Source organism: Tuber melanosporum (assembly GCF_000151645.1).
Source record: "Tuber melanosporum whole genome shotgun sequence assembly, scaffold_4, strain Mel28".
Taxonomy (NCBI): domain Eukaryota; kingdom Fungi; phylum Ascomycota; class Pezizomycetes; order Pezizales; family Tuberaceae; genus Tuber; species Tuber melanosporum.
This window is the reverse complement of record NW_003299084.1, coordinates 1,403,564-1,423,145: the sequence shown is the minus strand read 5'-3', so window position 1 is coordinate 1,423,145 and position 19,582 is coordinate 1,403,564. Positions and strand designations below refer to the sequence as shown.

Sequence of the window (19,582 nt, the reverse complement as noted above, 5' to 3'; positions counted from 1 at the left end):
GTAGGGTCTGGAGCGGGTTTCTCTTTTGCTTTCCTACTACTTTACGGGTGCGGGGATTGTGAATTACTGCTTATAGGAGTTCTGTAGTTGTTCTTGTGGGAGTGGTACGCTGTTACGATTCCAAAAATTTCTTGCTCTTCTTGGCGTACGGTTCCCGCCTCTTTTTCTTGATATTTGATCGGCCCTTGTCAGGGAGGGGGGGATGATAGAACTAGCGCATCACATATATAGCATTGGGGGAGTTTCGCTCAGCCTCCCCGGCCGATGACACATGGTAGCTCGTTGTACTGTCTCTGCATTTATCTTATTGGGGGGTTCGGAATTTATTCATTCGGTCGATCTCCTGGTGGTACTTTCAGGGTTTTGATGATACAGGAATGTATTCGCGAACCCATCCTGAAGGGGTTGGCTCTTGGGGATACGTCGCGTAGAGCAGGTAAGTATGAGAAAGAAAGTCCAAATGACCCACTCTACAGCACCAACACCGCTGTTCAAGCTCTATGTCGAGTGCTATCCTACCACAACCCCCCCCCCAAAAAAAAAAAAACAACAACCAATATCCTTATTCCACTGTTGGGCACGTGGAGTGTCATGCGCTAGAGTATACTACCGTTGAAGGTGTTTCATTATATCCGTCCCCTGCTTTCCTTTCATTCCCCACTTGCTCTTTACCTTAAATACACCTCACCACGTTCGGCTCTACACAGTGTGTATGGTACAGTACTCGCTGTACCCGGCTCCCCTCCACCCTTCAATCCACCTCACTCCACGAAACCCCCATTCCAATCATTGCCTTTCCTCCCACACGTTCTAGACATCCACATGGAAGAACATCTCACGAGTGACCATACATGACCACCGCTTTTACGGTTCATCTATCCCGGAGCTGGGATCGCCTTTCCGCAACTGGCCGTACGGCAACTGCCGGCAGATACTTACCTGACTGAACTATCGTATGAAAATATGGCCTGGATTGATCTGGAGATGTATTCCTCAGCGGAGCGTTCCTGTCGGTCATTCCTGTTTTTTCGTGGAGGGAAATAAGTGTGCTATATAGGATTCAGAGTTAGCATAATGCAATCCGTACTTCACCGCCAACGGTGCACGTTTTCTAAACGGGTTGGCTGCCATTTGCTCGGTGGGGAAGAAGCAAACAATGAGAAGTACTTTGCCGTTGTCTCGCCGAGGCTGCTGGGGGCCCTTGAAGTTCAATTCCCTGATGGCGTTTTCATCTTTTTCATACCTTATATTTTTACAAAAAAATCAAATAAAAAAACATATTGGTCCCTCCTATGTTGGGTTACCCTCCTCGATGCTTTCGGCCGAGGCAGAGTGGCTGTGTGCGAGAGTTATTTATTAGGTGGGGGCTCAGATAGCTATCGCGGAAATCTCGAGTTGGCAGTGGAATCTCGGAAGTGTGCTCGCGGAGGTGTTTGGCGGGTTTAGGTGGGGATATCTAGCGGATAGGGGCGTATAATTTATCTTCTACGGGTGGTGGAGGCAATGGATTGAGTGTGGTATGATACTATGGGTGACATTCTGGTTGGGTAGATCCCTGGTAGGCCTGGGGTCGCTACAGGTGGGTGAGTGATATTTCATGACATTTTTGATAACCGGGTATAGTTTTTCTTGTGAAATAGTTCCGTGGCTCGGTTTCCAAACCATGGCATATACTAAGTTCGTGTCGTTTGTCAAGAAAAAATATAATAGACGGTCCTTCCCATGCATCAAATTTCTTAAGCTAGGTATATGTGATTTCAACCTTTCGGGACCCCATGATTAAGTGGAACTTTCTCCCAAAAACACAGATATAGGCAATCATTCCCTGTCTTGCCCCGTCCCGGCGTAGATCCCTCCGAACACCGGCTTCCCGACCCCCCCCTCGCTCGAAAATGTCAAGTGCCTCACAACCAGGTTTGGCACAATCCCCACATCCCCCCAGCGCACCTTCTTCCCTACAATCACCTCCGGGTCCTCCCAAGTATGACACGCGGCCGAAATGGCCGCGGAGCAACTCCCAGCAGCGGTAATCTCCGAAGCCAACGGCCTATACCCCATCCCGATGGCGGCCAGCAGGGCAAGAATCCCCAGCGTGAGGGCGAAAATGATGGCAATGCAGGAGTACCCGATGGTACTTATCGTTGCCGGAGTCGGCCTCTCGAGCGGGTCCCTTATCTCGACTCTCGCGAGGAATATCGATTGCGATGCCAGCCAGTGAAGGAGGCCGCTCAGGACCATTAGAGGAATGGCGTAGTTGTAGGGCATTTGAAGCCAGTAGGTGGAGCACTGGCCTGGCCGAGGGGATGTGACGCGGAGGGTGCGGTGGTGGTGGCCGAAGAGGGACCATTCGTGGCCTAAGAGCATGCAGGTGAAGAGGGAGTGGTATGTTAGGTAGAGGAATGAGAGTATCGTTTGTGGAACGTTGGCTAGGAGGATTGCCATGGTTATGTTTTTGAAGCTTATGCCGACTAGGGAGACACTGTTTACTTTTCCAAAGCCTCTGGTCCACCTTTTTTTGTCTTTTCCTTAATACCTTTCTCGAGGAGAGTGATAGAAGAGGGGGCGGGAAATTGCATACATTGATTTAATGTCGTTGCTCCAATATCTCCCATCCTTGCCCATCCCAGATGCGAGCGAAACCCCTGCTGCCATAATTGCTACCGAGCATAAAGCATTACAGGTTATCCACCTCGTCTTACTAACGCTAGTCCACCACTTCTGTACCCCCATTTTCCTCCACTGTCTTGGCCTAGTCCTCCATCCACACCCCCACTCCCTCTTGACGAACTGTCGATCGGCAAAGCATATCGCCGCTGTTGTTGGATCCGGGATTCTCAAGAAGGAGTCCACAGCATCACCCAATGTGACCAGAGTGGGCTCTCGAGATCTGACAACAGTTATGATCATGCAGCAAGCCTTAGCAATATTGCAACAGATTACGACTATCATGATCCTTAGTGAGAACTGCACCTTGCACTTCTCCTCTGTCTTCTCGCTCTTGCATCCACTTATTTCTACCTCGCCCCCTCTTCGGAGTTGCAACAACCATGGAAGACCGTTCGTCACATTGGAGACTAGGTCACTGGGGTTGCACGTGGGACCATCCTGATAGTAAGTTTCGCCAGAAGCCACCCCATGGTAATCGCACATCCACCTTCCTGGTGAGATCCCATTGACACCGACCTGGAAAGTATCCAGGAGGGTCGTATTGTGCATGGCATTGTCACTTTGTTTCGTTATCAGGAATAGATTTCTGTGGCTAGAGATAAACTCGGTGTTGTAGAGTTTTGTACAACGACGAGGTGTCAAATCGTCGTAGTTCTGGGCGCTGGTATTGTATTCCTCGAGCACAATCCTGAGCTGGTGGAATTTTTGACTCATGTCTCCCGTCCAATTTGTGATGTTGTAATTCTCCCGGTACATGCTGAATAAATCCTCGGTCATGTTAGAGGAGGCTCCCGATTCAAAGTGATTGTTGGTCACGATGGTTACGAAAAACTCATTTGCCGCTAGCGAAGTATATATCGCAGAATTATACCTGTAATCTTCCAATCAGTCTTCCACTCAGGATTCGGGGGGGCATGGTAATATAAACAAACAGCAAATGCAGTGGAATGCTTGTAATACCAATGGCAATCCATAGAAACACCCTCTCCAGCTTAATCCCGAACAAATTCCTCACGCTCGGAACTCCAATATCCATCCATCGCTTTTTCGCATGCGCGGCGTCAACCTCGCTGCGCGTGGGTGCTGCGAGGCACTGCTGGGTATAATTACTCCCGGACAACAGTAGCGTGGAAAGGACATTTATCCCCAGATGCAGCCACATCCCGATCGTCTTGCTCTTGCCGCAACTCCCCGAATACAGTGTCCCAACGCCTCCTTCCACCTCGTACTCCGGATTCGTTGCGGCGTAGATGGTTAAACAGATGTTTATGAACAGAACAGCCACGACGGAAGTGGCGCAGGCTAGGACGCCCGTGTGCCAACCGGTATACCAGACCGGTTTCCACACGGATGAGGTGAAGTTCCACCGTTCTTGATCGGTTTCGGATCTTGGAGTTAGTAATTCCGCCCAAGAGGATTTGTTTCCTCCTCCTCTGTTGTAGTTATTGCCACCAGGTGGGAACGCCCTCCAACTCGCTAACTTCTTTCTGAAATTTGAGATCCTCTCCATAAGCAAGTAGCCACCCGTATATCGTCCTGCAAAAAGAGAAAAAAAGCCGTTCTGAGGCCCAAGAGAGGTTGCGGGGTGGGTGCAGTAGTTAAAGTTATTTGAAACCCCATTTTGGAATATGATGAGAACTTTCGGCAGCGTCAACACTGAAACACAATAGACTGGTCCAGAATCCCAAGTGGGTGTATCGCATGAGCTTATCCAGCTCAATTAGAGTCCGGTAGCAGTTTTTTTTTTCACCCACTATCCTATCAAACCATTGCAGTTAAAAGCACCCAAGCGTGGTGGTACTGTACTGTACAAAACTGCAGTGCCTTGTGCCGGGCAACACTCGTCTTTCTCTACGGAACCTCTGACCTAGGGGTTTGGTTGTGATACGAATATTCTGTGCTGCCGACCTCCCCTTGACACAAGTATCAGACTTTCGGAGTACGGTGCTGTAGTACAATGGGCCCGCCATTGAGTGAATTCTATATCCTCCGTAATGCATTTTGGAATTTCTTCTGGGATTTTTAGGGAGGGCGTGGGTGTTCACTACTTGTTGACGGGTAAACGATTGATTAGCATAATACGATACCGATAGGTAACTAGTGTGGTTTGGGGCCGCAAAGGGAGGAGGAAGCTTCACGATAGTTTGCCGTATCTGTGCTGAGCCTTTTCCAAACGAATTGAGTTGAACGGGAGTATGGCATGCTGATGGGTTGTTCATCAGCGCTTGAGGTCTTGATATCAAGCAGAGAGCTATTGTGTACTGTACAGTACACGTAATAATACCAGGCATAATGAACATGGAAACAAAGGGCAAAAATTTGTACGGCAAATCATCCGTACGCACAGGCATCCAAGCGCCCCGACTAAATTCCGGCCCAAACATTCAGATCCATTATGCCGGTAACTCTACTAGTACAAGTACAGTACCGGTACTTGTTGAGTGCTTGTGCAAGAGGAGTCTAGATTTCTTGGCGATCGCTGCCTATTGAGCCTAAGAAACGGTCACTGAAATAGTAGCACGGGGCTGTGACACTCTGATCGGGGTATAGTACGAATATCATACAGCTACTGTATTAAGTTACAGTAAGATCTGGAATAGCCGAACTTCGCATTACGAGGTTGGAGTTGCTGGTTTCATGATACAGTCGCACCCCGCTGTCCCGGATGAGCAAAATCTGAAGATTTCATCCGGGACAGCGAAAATCCGGGACAGCGAAGAATGATATATTTCAATGATATTTACAGAAACAACTTATTATAGGCATCATCAAAACCCAAAACTCTTTGATTCCACTTTGTTGGCACACATGTCAAGTGGCCAGCATCATCAAAGTCCTCAGTTCCACTACTCTCCACATAGAATGGTTCAACCTCAGCACCTAATAGGGGCCTGGTGGACGCACTAGATGTTTCCTTGCTCTTTCCAATATTGCCAGTGCCCGAGGTAGAGTTTGAGTTGCTAATAAGTAGTTTAAAGTATTGGGTGATGGTAGTTTGGTGAGTGCAATGAGAATCACAAAAACTAACTAGATGTTAACAACTATACTTATATGATAGTGCTACTATAGTAAGGAGAAGTAGGAAGAGATTACTGGACAAGAGAATCTTGAAGTGGGTAGGTTGAATGAATGATCTTTCTAACAGAAAGAGTTTTTCCACTGGAAAGTTGCAAGCAAGTAGTGTCCAATGCTTGCAGGTAACACATGAGTTCAGTAGCATAGTGAATGGCCATCTCAGTTCTTATTGGAGGATGCTCCATAAAGTCCTCTCCATCAGCATCCTCCTTGTCTAACTCAAACACTTCCAGTCCAAGAGTATCCTTTGAGCAGGATAGGATTTTAGCCTCAATCCTACTCTGTACAGGGTCTTCTGCCCTTGGAGGTTGGTCAAGTCCCTGTAGGTTGTCATCTGGTGACAAGAAGGAGTCAAAGAACTCTTCAAATACTTCAAATCTACTTTTTCCCCTATCCTGTAATTCTTGGAGTATGGAATAACAATCCTGTCACTGAAACTCAATAAACTCATCAATAGGATCCTTCAATTTGGTGTTGAGTTTTTGTCCACAGGAAATAGGAGCTAAAATTTGGGAGGATCTACAATGCAATTTAGAAGAAAGTTCTATAGGGACTACAAATTGTTGTATAGTAATGTTCAATGCCGCTTCAGTGATATTGGCCTTATGCTAACAGTGCTGTATCGTCTCAGCTGTCACTTGTAACCTGTCTTGATACTCTGTTAAGGGTTACATTTTATGTTTTGTTTTAAGTATTGTTTTGCTACTTGATTTTGTTGTATGTTTTATATTTTATTTTAAGTATCATTTTAATACTTAAGTGGTTTTACCAACACGTATTACTTGATACCTTTGAGTAGTTTTGTTCATACTAGACATGAACAGATTTGTGTATTTAAAAACCACTTGATTCTAAGATGGAAAAGGCAGACTTCAAAAGACAGTATTTCAATATACTTGGTTGAATAGTTACTCTTTAGTTTTCCCAGTACAGCTTCAAAGCCTCCTTTAGTTCTCAGCTCTCGTCTCCCCTCAGGTAAAACAGGCCACCTGTCAATTATCGTATTTTACCCCAAAATGTGATTAGTAACTTACCAATACATTACATCACTGAATCCCAACAGTCCACTTTGACGTAAATGCCCTTCAGTATGTTCAGTTTGGGTGGAGCCTCTTTATATAAATTAAAGTGCTGAACCATGTACTCAGTATAATGGTCGCGGTATGCTGATTTAAAAGAGTTGATAATTCTGATATCGGGAGGCTGTAGAAATAAGGTTGTTTCAGCAGGTAGATAGAGGAATGTTATATTTTCCAATACTAGTAGTGTTGGTCCAGCATATTCTAATAGAGGTGAGTTGGTGTAAGGATGTGTATGACAGTTGTCTGTAACAAAAGTGATATGGCATTGAGATATTCGTATCTCATCATCAAGACCACTTAGGAACTCATACCAAAGTCCTGTCAACATTCATGCCTTATTGTAATCTCTGTATATAACAGGAAGAATGGCTGGATTTACTCAATTTTGACGAAAGGCAACTAGAAATTTTTTTAGTGGTTAATTACTTAGAGTTTACGCTTATTGGAGCCATCTTCATTGACAAGTTAAAATGTTGTAATCCATGTATTATCATCTTTTCCTCCATGAAGCTTGTTTCCCTTCTTTAGCTGAAAGTTTGATAATGGTGGCTGTTTATTGGAGGCAAGTCCACTTTTATCACTGTTATAATAGTTTTGTGGTGAAAAGAGTTCCAGAAGTTCTGCCAAATGTACTTGTTAAGTAGACTAGGCAGATTTATCCATATCACTAGACTGTTGATGCTTCCACAGTTTACTAATAATATAATGAGCCTTAAATCGAGCCAACCACCCACTAGATATTTCAAATCCATCATACTGCTCGTTAACTCCTACATCTCTAAGCTTTCTCTGAATAATTCCACTATGGGTACTGTATATCAGAGACAACCTGTATAGACTCAGAATTGTCTAGGCTAATCAAGATACATTTTTGTAGACAGAGATTGTCTAGGAAGGCTTGAACTATACTTGTTTCGTTTATGACTACTAAGAGTAAGGTAATGTAGGTAAAGTAGAATATAATCGTAAGAACAAGATTATATTGTTAAGTGGACTTCTCCATTGCTTAATGATATCTAAAAGCTTTACGAGGTACTTCAATATTTATATACTACGTCGGAGTGTTCGTAGACTACATCTATCAATTATACACACTATATATCTCTCTGGTTACAACTTGCAATATCAGGTATTCTTTAATGGTGCTAATACCTGGAGATCCTAAAAACCTCTGTACTTTCTTCACTAATTACTATTTTGCTATTTAGGCAGTATGCTGTTCCCAACAGTAATTATCTGATTTTTAAACTCTTTAGACTTATAGTGTAGTTCTCAAGTCAAATTGAGTTGGTCCCAATTGTCTTCCATATTAATAAAAGAATTAGTTGTATCTGCGGGTTGTATTTGTAGAGGTATTCATAAATTAAATTTTCCTAGGTAGCTGACTTTAAACCTCTGTAACTCCAAGTCCAACTGACAGATATCTTCTGGATGATTTCCTATCAATTAGTAAGTAACCATTCGACTGGATTGACAGATAATCTCTCAGTCAGAAATTATGCTGTAATGTATTAGTACAGTACTAATTACGTTTCAGGATAAGGTACAATGTAATATGTTCGTAAGATGCTAATCATGATTCAGGATAAGGTATAATAGCTGACAGGTAACCTGCTATACCAGAGAGGAGGTAAGAGCTGCAAACTGAAGAAGTCTTTGAAGGTGTACTGGGAAATCAAAGGAGTAACTGTTTAACCAAGTATATTGAATACGGTCTGTCAAAGTCTACCTCCTCTATTGTGCAACCAGGGGGTCTTTAAATACACAAATCTTGTTCATATCTAGCATGAATGAAACTAATCAAAGGTATCAAGCAATACACTTTAGTAAAACTACTTAAGTATCAAAACAATACTTAAAAAATAACATAAAACAAACCCATGTATCAAATGAGACTTAAAGTAAAACATAAAACTCCAAGTATCAAACAATACTTAAAATAAAATATAAAATAAAACAATTAACCAAGTACTCGTACTAGTTACATAAGATAGCTGACAGGTGGCATGCTCTACCAGAGAGGTGGCGAGAGCTGCTAACTAAAGTAGTATTTGAATGTGTACTAGGAAATCAAATAAGTAATCGTACAACCAAGAATATTTAAATACTGTCTGTCAGAGTGTGCCTTTACCATTGTGGAATCAGACAGTCTTGAAATAAACAAGTCTGTTCGTGTCTAGTATGAATGAAACAAATATAACATAATAAGTGATACACTTTTGGTAAAATAATTTTAAGTATCTCAGATGGAAAGAAAACATAATATAAAAAAAAACTAAGTATCCAGGTGAAATGTAAAACAAAATATAAAACAAACCGTTAACCAAGTACTCAAACTGGTTACATTTGCATAGTGGTGTATGCAACCTTCTTAGGTTGCTGACTTCGAAACTCAATATCTCCTGATCTAACCCATAGATTTCTATCCAGTAGCTTCTGTCCTGTAGAGGAGAAGCACTTCTATAAAATAGAAACTTAACTCTTCATTCAGAGGTCCTTGGTTGTAGTGCAGGGAGACTTGCACTTGCAAGTAGTATTGGTAGAAAATAACTCAATACCAAGAATAACTTTAATGATAACAGGTGTTGAACACGTGACCTCCAGAGAGGAATCATGTGATATTCCAACTGAGCTAAACTGAGATAAATATAAATATTGATATGTGGGCCCTATCAGGGGGCCGAAGGGGAGTGTTAGAGACCAGAGATTCTGATTCTGTGTGGTATTACCCTACTTAGAGTAGTTCTTAAGTATTGGGTACCAGTATTCCTAACAGGTATGAATTATCTTATCGATTATTGGAAATTGAGCAATCTCAGCAGTATTGATCTATAAGTCAAGAAAGTGTTCAAGAAAAAGAGAGCAGGGTATTAAATTTTTTTGTTTATTTGAAGTAGGTCCTGAGTCTTGATTAACCTTTATAATACGAAGACTTTGAGAAATTACAGAAGCATTTTTAGTGATTACTACCTGTTAGTGGCCCAGCCTTAACTTGCTCAGTCCATCCTTTTATGTGATCAGACAAGCTAGAAACTACAAGTAGTTTTCCATCTTAATGCTGAGTGAAACATGTTCACAAAGTGCTATTCACATTATCAGTAATGGGTACAATAGTTAGCAGGTAGCCTGCTCTATCGGAGAGAAGGCAAGAGCTGAGAACTAAAGAAGGCTTCAAGGGTGTACTGAGAAAACTAGTAAGTAACCGTTCAACCAAGTATATTGAAATACTGTCTGTCGAAGTCTGCTGTTTCCATCATGGAATCAGGCGGTCTTTAAATACACAAATCTGTTCATGTCTAGCATGAATAAAACTATTTAAAGATATCAAACAATGCACTTTGGTAAAACAATTTAAGTATTAAACGATACTTAAAATATAACATAAAACAAAACCAAGTATCAAACAATACTTAAAACAAACCAAGTATCAAAGCAATACTTAAAACAAAACATAAAACAAAACCAATAACCAAGTACCTGTACCAGTTACACTGAGGACATTCTGAGAGCTGAGCAAAGTCTACAAGTTTCATCTTAGGATACCGTACTCGTTGTTGACAAAGTTCATACTTTTGGAGTGGACTAAGGCCAGCTTTATTGCATGGTTGTTGTTTCATTGTGGGTTTTGCAGGTGGCATTGTCTTTACTCAAACTCTTGTGTGTTCTCAGACTCCACAGTGCATATCCTTCACCTCTTATTCCTCTTGCCCATTTTTGCCTACCCCCCATTTATACCTATTTTGGAATAATTTCTTTTGAGGTCGGGGCATATCTGGGACAGCAGAGTGAAATGTGGTGAGGACAGGGTTTACAAGTTCACAATTCTCATCCGAATCCGAAACCCTGGAAATCCAGGACAACGGGAGTAGTTTATATAGGAATCTAAAGCTGCAGCACTTTTCATCCTGGACAGCGAAATATCCGGGAGAACGGGGTCCGGGACAGCGGGGTGCGACTGTACTTTCCTTTTGTCCTCAGCTGGGGCTGTGGGGTTCAATTTTCGCTGCGTTTTCCAAGAGAGGATATTTTTGACTTCTTCCCGTGAAGTTTATTTATGATACAGTGGGGGCTCGGGCGGTTGGTACTCGCGCTAGGACGTTGGAGTTGCCTTTAGTGGTAAGGTCGGTTATTATTATTATTTTTGGGGGGGCTGAAGAGGTCAGTTTCGCAGTGTTTCAACCCCTTATCCAAGAGAGGGAATTTTGGACGTCTTTGCGCAAGTATGATACGAATTATTCGAGTGCTTACGGTATTCCGGTTCTTGGGGTAGAGTAAAGCAATTGCCGGCGAGAAGGTAATGGATCTTGGCTGCATTCTAAGATATCATATCATAGACTCCCATGTCAAAAGTATTGTCCCATACCCCGTTTCCCCGCAAAATTCGGTATATTCATTAGCTGAAAAAATAATAAAATAAAATAGTTTAAGATTATTTAAAATTAGGAAGAGTAGGCATTTACGGGGAAAATCTTTTTATATTTTTTCTTTATTTTATTTATTCATCCTACAAGGCTAGCATCTACCCCTATACAATTGCTTGCATGGAATGCCAAGCCCCCATACAAATTTGGCTAACCTTGGTGGGAATTTGCTTTCGGTCATGCTATGTGTATATAAATCCAGGTACAGCTCCTGCGAATATGAAAATTTTGCTAGATCTATTAGGTGATAAGATGGTTCTTGTGAAAGCAAATTTATATAAAATTTCTGCTTGTCTTTACAGCATTTTATTATCTAGGAATGGGCTAGTTAATACCCAAGTTTAGGCACCTTCTGGTGGTGTTTTAGAAAGTGGGACAATACTTTTGAGTGGTGATTGTACCATGTTTTATTAAATCGGTAACGGTGTTAGCATCAGCATTCTGGTGCAGAGATGGTGGGCATAATACGGAGTCCTTCGTGAACCACTGTCAGGCCCAGTTTTCCCGTCCCTGCTTTTCGCCTTCCGCTTGAGGAAGTTCTGGACGGGGTTCAACACCACAGAACGCGTGCAAAATTCTCACCATCATACACGGCCACTGAGCTTAGAGCTTCACAATTGTGCGGGGATGTCCTCCTCATGGAATGAACAAAAAAACCGGCATCATTCTATCCTAAGTCTGTTGTCGTAGGCCACAAGACATGTCGAACACTCGAGAGCGCCGGGTTCAGTTAGATAATATGATACTGGCATTGGCAGCTTTCTTAGATTTGTAGTGCGAGTCGAAATAAAAAGACGCAAGTAAGCACCGTTGCCAAATACATGAACATGCACCAGTATCGATCAAGGGCTCAAGTACCGTAGTATAGTGGGAGATGCAACTTGATGAACTAGTCTGGGGGGACTGAGATTTGATGGATTCATGAAAATCTTCCAGGGAGATATATTCACTCAGAAGATCACCTGTAGGGTATTATTGGGATTTTCTTTCTTTGCCTGGGGCTTTTATTTGCCGTGGGATTCTTTCCGCATCAATCTCTTGTACTGTGCTTCAAGAAGTGCTTGTCACGTATCATACTTAGAGCCATGCCACAGATTTAACGAAAAAAAACTTAAAATTTGCAAAACACGGTAAGTTTGGACGAATATGGGTATAATTATTCCCATAAAATGGTCCAAACTATTTACGAAAGCCAGAGATAATCGGGCTGTAGTGATCTATTTAGCTACGAAATCCACACCAATCGCTTAACACCAGGTAATTCGGGGCTACAATAGCAGATTCTTCATTGAAGCACTTTACCGTATACTATAGTACGAGCACGAATCCTCACTTCCTAAATCCAAACTCCCCAACACAAATGCCCTTCTGAGGTGCAAGCACAGAATATGAACCGGAAGAGCAGTTCGGCACGATAATGCGAGAACGAGTGAGGCCGAATACAAATATATACTTTTCTGGAGTAAAGACACATTTTCTTTTCTTTTTGCCATTGCTGGGGAGAATGCCTTCTTAAATTTAGGGAAAAAAGAGAGCCTAGGATATCGAGCTCAATAAATTACAATATCATTCGGGGGTAATGGTAGTACTGTATACTGGATCTTTCCTGATCGCATCTTGGTATTACATAATATGGAATAAAAATTCGACCGCAGTTTTTAAGAAGTAGTATAATATAAAATGGGTAATACGAGGACTAGCGCGTTAAGTGCCTTGTCCTACGCCACTCTCGGTACGATAAGGTACAGTACAGTACCATGCAGTATGGGATTATCGGGGAAGAACCGCGAGGCGCCAAAAAAGCGCCAAAACAAGAAGCAGCCAAGGTGAAACTTACAATTTGGCCAGAATCAGAGAGCTGAAAGGTATAGTGCTGGTTATACAGAGTCAGGATATGGCGTTTTATTGCCACATCTGTCATACGCAAACCCAGAGCAAATATCTTGTTTGAACCAACTAGTGCCTGAAAGCTCTCGCCAGATCCTGTGGTAGGTAGGCGGCGGTAAGGTGTAAAAGCTGCGGAGGCTCATGAATGTCCCAGAAGCATCTTGCGGGAAATACGTGCCTTTGGAGAGAATATATTCATGTCAAATAATATACTATTACTTGCGCCACAATAGATCATATGATGGGCTATAATGCGCATTTCGCTTGCGCTCGAGTACTGACATACTCTAATGAACTAACGGTAACATTGTTAGTGCCGTCAGGCGCTAGCAGATAGATGATATTTTTGCCCTTGTTTTGTTTCGAAGTTGCATTAACATGCCATATCCGGATTCTCTTTAGCCAGGACTAGACCTCTCAGGGCTCTGATATGAATGATTAGGCCATCCAGCTAGAAAATGTATGTATTTTTGACGGCTAGCGTTGTACTTGCTGACTCATGAAGTAATTAGGTACCTCGGCACCGGTTAATATCTATCTTGGCGCCAAGGCTTCGGGTTATGATACTTTGTGGATTGGCAAGCGGCAGACAAATAAGACTCTAGTTTTCTATTATGGCGTAACTAACAATTGTCTATGTTGCCCGTGAGCAGTGATCCTCCCGAGAGATGGTGCGCTGCGGATTGGCGCTTTCAACCTCTTGGATTCCGCACAAAGTATCCCAACCTTTCAATCCTACCAGGGTGGGCCCGGTGGGGGCTCGTTCAGAAAGGCACCCTAGCCCTCCGGGCTGCTAACATCAAATGGCCCTTACGGATTCTGGGTTATGATATAAAAGACGCGGGTGAAAATACCCACATTCAATTATAATTATAAGCTTTTTTGGGAAATTACTCCACAACTACAATGCCAGGCCAAGCCACCAAACCAAACATCAAGCAGCACCCAGCTCCCCCGATCCCCAATCCAATCCCACCATAATGGCTACCTACTTGTATCGTACACCCCTTGTTCCTTGCTCCGGACACAATTCTTTGGGAATGCTGTGATTCCGTGGTTACCAGACTTAACTGCCCAGCCCTACCTACCAAGTTCTAATCTCCACCTCCCTATCTTGTCTCAGGAATTGAGCATCCAGACCTCAAATTTGTTGGTTGTTGGGACAGGATACCATCCTTATAGTCATTGGGATTACAAAGTATGGGTGGGGCGCTATCAAGGTTCCGCACTCACATATTTCTCCTTAGATACACAGGTTGTAACTTAGGAAATATGTCAATATATCTGCTCATAGCCGTGCCTCCAGACCTGGACTCGTTGGTCTGCCTGGGCTAATTTAACCGAGCAGAGGCGGTTCGGTGGAGACGCGTTGCTGAAGATTCTAAGAGTGAAAGTACTATTAGACTTACTCTGCAGTGCCTGAAACAAATCTTCTATGGGGGTTCGTCACTAAATAGCGGCTTGCAGCCTTATGGTATATGTAGAGGTTGTTGACGGAGTGTCTTTATCCCTTTATCTGCTATGATACTTAGCTCATGACAATCATAGATAGTCACTCGGTGATCGTAGTTGGGCCGCTGTTCAAAATGTGGGAGGATAGATAATGATAGGAACGAAGGCGTTGTGAAGAAATGTGCATCGAAGAGAAAAGGTTTTCTTGGGTGAAGAGGGTACAATGTATGGAGTGGAGAGTTGAACATGAGAAAAACGGTATGAACGGTATATTATGAACAACGAGGAAGGCAAGGGGATAAAGAATTTTCAACCCTAGCGTGGGTGAGAGTGTACATACATCCATGCCCATTCCACGCCGTAGCGAGTAATATTCTACGTGAAAACCCTAGATTAATTATGGTCGGCTGGCATGACTACGGGATTGGGTACTTCAAAGAAACCATGACATAATATACTATATCTTTTTTTGTTTCTTTCCGATAAAGTACCTGAAGCTTCCAAAAACCTGGATAGAACCTAAGGGATTATGACTTGCGATCTATTCTTTGGGGTCGGTGAGGAGCGAGCTCGTATGCTTGACCCCGGGTTGAGGCATTACCCACAAAGCCTGGTGCTCGTGAAGGCATCGGTTATACTTGTACCAATTTATATTTTTTTATTTGTATCCCGTTCAGGAGACTTTGAAGAACAGCTAGTACCAGTGCAGTGGGAGTCTAGAATGGTCGCACTACGGGTGTTTCTATGTTCTCTCTGTTTTCTTTTGCCACTCGGATGGTTCTTGTGGGGAATTGGTATTTGTGGTACCGGGACGCTGCGGGGGTGCTACTGGACACATATGGATATCAGAGTTCTATTGCAATGCAGTAATTGAAAATAGAAAGGGGTGGGGCGCCTCAGAGAGCCTGCACAAGAGCTGTGGGTGGAAAAGGACTACCCCATACTACAGCTGGAAGTGACTGTATTGAACATTTTTAGGCTCATGATCAAGCTTAAACGACCAGTAGGGAGGATACATGAACCAGGGGAGAGCTGTATGTCTGGTTGAGCTGACGAGTAGAGCGAAAATAAAGGATAGATAAATTACGGGTATGAGCTACAGGAATGGACGGTTAAAATCAATCCCGATGAATTCTTTCATGGAGCGCTTACGTTGGTCATGTTTGCCCTTGTGGTGAGTTGTGTATAGCATATCCTGAATTAATGCGATCTAAAACCCTCAGATAAGGTTTCTTATTTTCCAATACCCTGTTTAGTACGCCGGGGGACTGAAGTTTCTCCGACTTTTATAGCATTCATTTTGCACTTTTCTCTAGTTATCGTTCAATCTACAGGTCTCCTAGCGGATTTCTGTTTCCATCATAGGTCGGAAAGAGAGCTGCTATCTGGGGTTTTTATGACCTTTGGTCAAAGATATATTCGGGTTCTGGCCTGAAGCTAAGTTTTTAAGAAAAATCGCACATTATTTATATGGTGACTTACCTTGCTAAACAGGGCCCAAGTTAGCTTGCGTTGACCAGTAGCATGGAAGCCAGCATGGTGAGCTCTTCTACCCCGAGTAAATCACCTGGAGCCGTAATGGGGTTGGTCAATTCCCTAATAACGAATTCATTTCCTACCTTTCTATTTTACAACAAAGCCGTAGTACTCCCCTTACAAGTTTATTCCGACCCCCCGTTAGAGGTTGTGGATGGGTGATGAAAGAGCATTGTGAATTATGGAAGGTGCGGGAGTCTGACGGATCGTTTGGGAGAGTGATAGGTTGTTATGGAACTTTAGTGACTTAAGGGGGGATCTCTAAATATGTCGTTCCTTGGATATCACGGGAATGAGCTGGGGAATGAGGACATGAGTGTAGACGAGGAGGTAGATGTGGTGATTTACGGGAGGATTAGGATACTTTGATTATATTATATTTATACACCTATCTTTACCGTTAGTTTGGTTAGGATGGTGAAGAAGTGTGGGAGAAGCAGGTGACAAAGTTGTTGACCATATCTTCCATATTTTTTCTACGCAGCGTCCGAGTTCCGAGAAAATGCTCTTTTTCTACCACTGCCCTATCTGTCTCCCACTTCAATCGACCTTGATACCGCCGATATTGCATTTTCTGCCAAATACTCCCCGCATTACTTCAACTCCAGTCGACTAGGAGCCCGCGAAAATAAGACTCCAAGTAAGGGTCCACATGGCGGATGCGAGAGCCTCTAGCGGGCTGTGTAGCCCTAGAAAGATGCTCTTGGGAAATGTCTGAAGTGCGGTATGATACTATGAGCGGTGTTCTCGCTCGATAGATCCTTGCCAGTGCCTAGAGTTGGCCAACGACGAGTGAGTGATACCGGAATTTCATCACCGCCTTTGTTACCCCGTGTCATTCTTCTGTTCTGGCAACATGAACCTACGAGAACGCATACACCCAGTCCATCGCGTTTATAGAAACAATATACAATGCAGTCCTCCCCTTGTACAAAAAATATCTCTCGTTAAATATATATAGTTCCAAAGTCCCAAACTCCATTTTTTCCTGCGGTAAGATGAGAAAAGGAGTTTTTTTCTTTTTTTTCAAAAACATAATCGTAAACGATCACTCCCCCTCTAGCCCGGTCCCTGAATAAACAGCCCCAAACATCGGCTTTCCAATATTTCCACTTGAAAACGTTAGATGCCTCACCCCCATATTTGGCACATTCCCCACATCCCCCCATCGCATTTTCTTCCCTATTATCATTTCTGAGTCCTCCAAAGCATGACACGCGGCCGAGATCGCTACGGAGCAACTCTCAACAGTGGTAGTCTCGGCAGGAAACTGCTTATACCCCATTCCGAAGGCAGTAAGTAGGGCAAGAGTCTCCAGTGTGAGCACGGAAATGATGGCAATGCATAAATACCCCACGACACTCATCCTTGCCAAAATCTCCCTCCCAAGCGAGTCCCACATCTCGAACCTCACGAGGAATATCGATTGTGAGGTCAGCCAGTGGAGGAGACTACTTAGCGTCATAAGAGGGATACCGTAGTTGTAGGGTACTTGAAGCCAGTATGTGGAACGCTGGCCTGGCCGCGGGGATGTCACACGGAGGGAACGGTGGTGGTGGCTGAAGAGAGACCATTCATGGCCCAAGAGCATGCAGGTGAAGAGGGAGTTGTAGGCGAGGTAGAAGAATGATAGAATTGTTTGTGGGAAGTTAGCTAGGAGGATTGCCCGGGATATGTTTCTAAACAGTAAACCGATAATAGAGACAGTATTTACTTTGCCAAACCCTCTGGTCTACCTTTTAGTCTTTTCGTTAATATTTTGATAGAAGGGATTTTAGGAGAGGGGGGCTTACATTGATTTAAAGTCATTACTCAGGTACACCCCGTCGGATTTGACCCCCGAGGCGAGTAACCCCCCCGCGACAATGATAATTGTGGAGCAGAAGATATTACAGGTTACCCACCTCGTCTTACTAACGCTAATCCACCACCTCTGCACCCCCTTTGGCTTCCACTGCCTCGGCCCAGTCCTCCGTCCATGTCGCCACACCCTGTCGACGAACCGCCGATCAGCAAAGCATATCCCCATTGTCGTCTGGTCCGGAATTCTCAAAAAGGAGTCCACAGCATCACCCAACGTAACCAACGTGGGCTCTGGAGATCTCGCGACTGCCATTACCATACAGCAAGCTTTAACGAGATTGCAGCAGATAACGGCGATCATGATCCCTAGTGAGAATTGCACTTTGCACTTCTCCTGTGTCTTCTCGCTCTTGCATCCACCTATCTCTACTTCGTCCCCTGTCGTGAGCTTCACCCGCCATGGAACCCCTCTTGCCACATCGGAAACTAGATCTTTGGGGTTGCAATCTTTTGGCACATATTTATCATGGCTGGATTTCTGATAATCGCACATCCAATGACTCAGCGGGATCAAATGGCTATTGGCACCGAGTATGCACAGGAGGGTTAGACAGGAAATCGTTGTTGTATAGTTTTGCGCACTCAGAAGGTGTTAGGCCCTCGTATATCCGAGTGCTGGTATTGTATCCCTCGAGTAAACTGCCGAGCTGTCTAAGCTGTGTGGAACCATAAAGACTTGCCAGATATCCCTCCCCATCTGGATCAGCGAGGTTGTAACGCTCCTGGTAGTAGCCGGATAACACTTCGGTCATATTCGAATAAACTCCTGGTTCAAAGTGGTTGTTGGTAACAACAGTTATGAGGAAATCATTTACCCCCAATGTAGTAAATACTGCGGAATTGTATCTGCGATTTTCAAATCAGCCTCCCTCATAGGACTCGGACCGGCATGGTAATATCAACGTACAGCAAATGAAGCGGAATGCTAGTAATCCTAATAGCAATCCACAACAACGTCCTCTCCAGATTAATCATGAACAAATTTCTTATACTCGGAACCCCAATATCCATCCATCGTCTTCTCGCATGCTCAGTGTCGATCTCGCTTCGTGTCAGCGCCGTGAGACACTGCTGGGTATAATTACTCCCCGACAACAGCAAGGTGGAAAGGACATTTATCCCAAGGTGCAGCCACATCCCAATCGTTCTACTCTCGTCACAATTACCCAAATACAATGTCCCAACGCCTCCTTCCACCTTGTACTCAGGGTTCGTTGCGGCGTAGGTTGTTAAACTGACGTTTATAAGCAGAACAATCATAACGGATGTAGCACAGGCTAAGACTCCGGAGTGCCAACCTGTGTGCCAAACTGGCTTCCATGCTGTCGAGAAGGAGTTCCACCTATCTCGTATGAATTCGGGTCCTATAGTCAATAATCTTACCGAAGAGGGCTTGCTTCCTCCTCCGGTCCCATCCGTATTGCCACCTGGTGACACAACCATCCGTTTCCTTAACCTATTTCTGAAGTTCAACACACTCTCCCCAGCAGCCCAACAGAAAAGTTCTCACTCGTTCCTTCGCCTTGTGAAATAAAAGAAAGTCGTCTTTTAGTCATGTGGATCTATCTCGACTCAAGGGATTCAGCATGGACGCCAGGG

General features: G+C 43.8%; 1 protein-coding gene across 1 annotated transcript; it reads right to left on the bottom strand.

The window, feature by feature from the left end:
- Positions 1 to 1,818: 1,818 nt before the first annotated feature.
- On the bottom strand, positions 1,819 to 3,703 carry GSTUM_00007860001 (uncharacterized protein; the record flags this gene model as incomplete). Its single annotated transcript, XM_002839722.1, has 3 exons — positions 1,819 to 2,509; positions 2,579 to 3,538; positions 3,600 to 3,703. The coding sequence occupies 3 exons, from the start codon at positions 3,701 to 3,703 to the stop codon at positions 1,819 to 1,821; spliced, it is 1,755 nt and encodes a 584-aa protein (XP_002839768.1).
- Between the last annotated feature and the right edge of the window lie 15,879 nt (positions 3,704 to 19,582).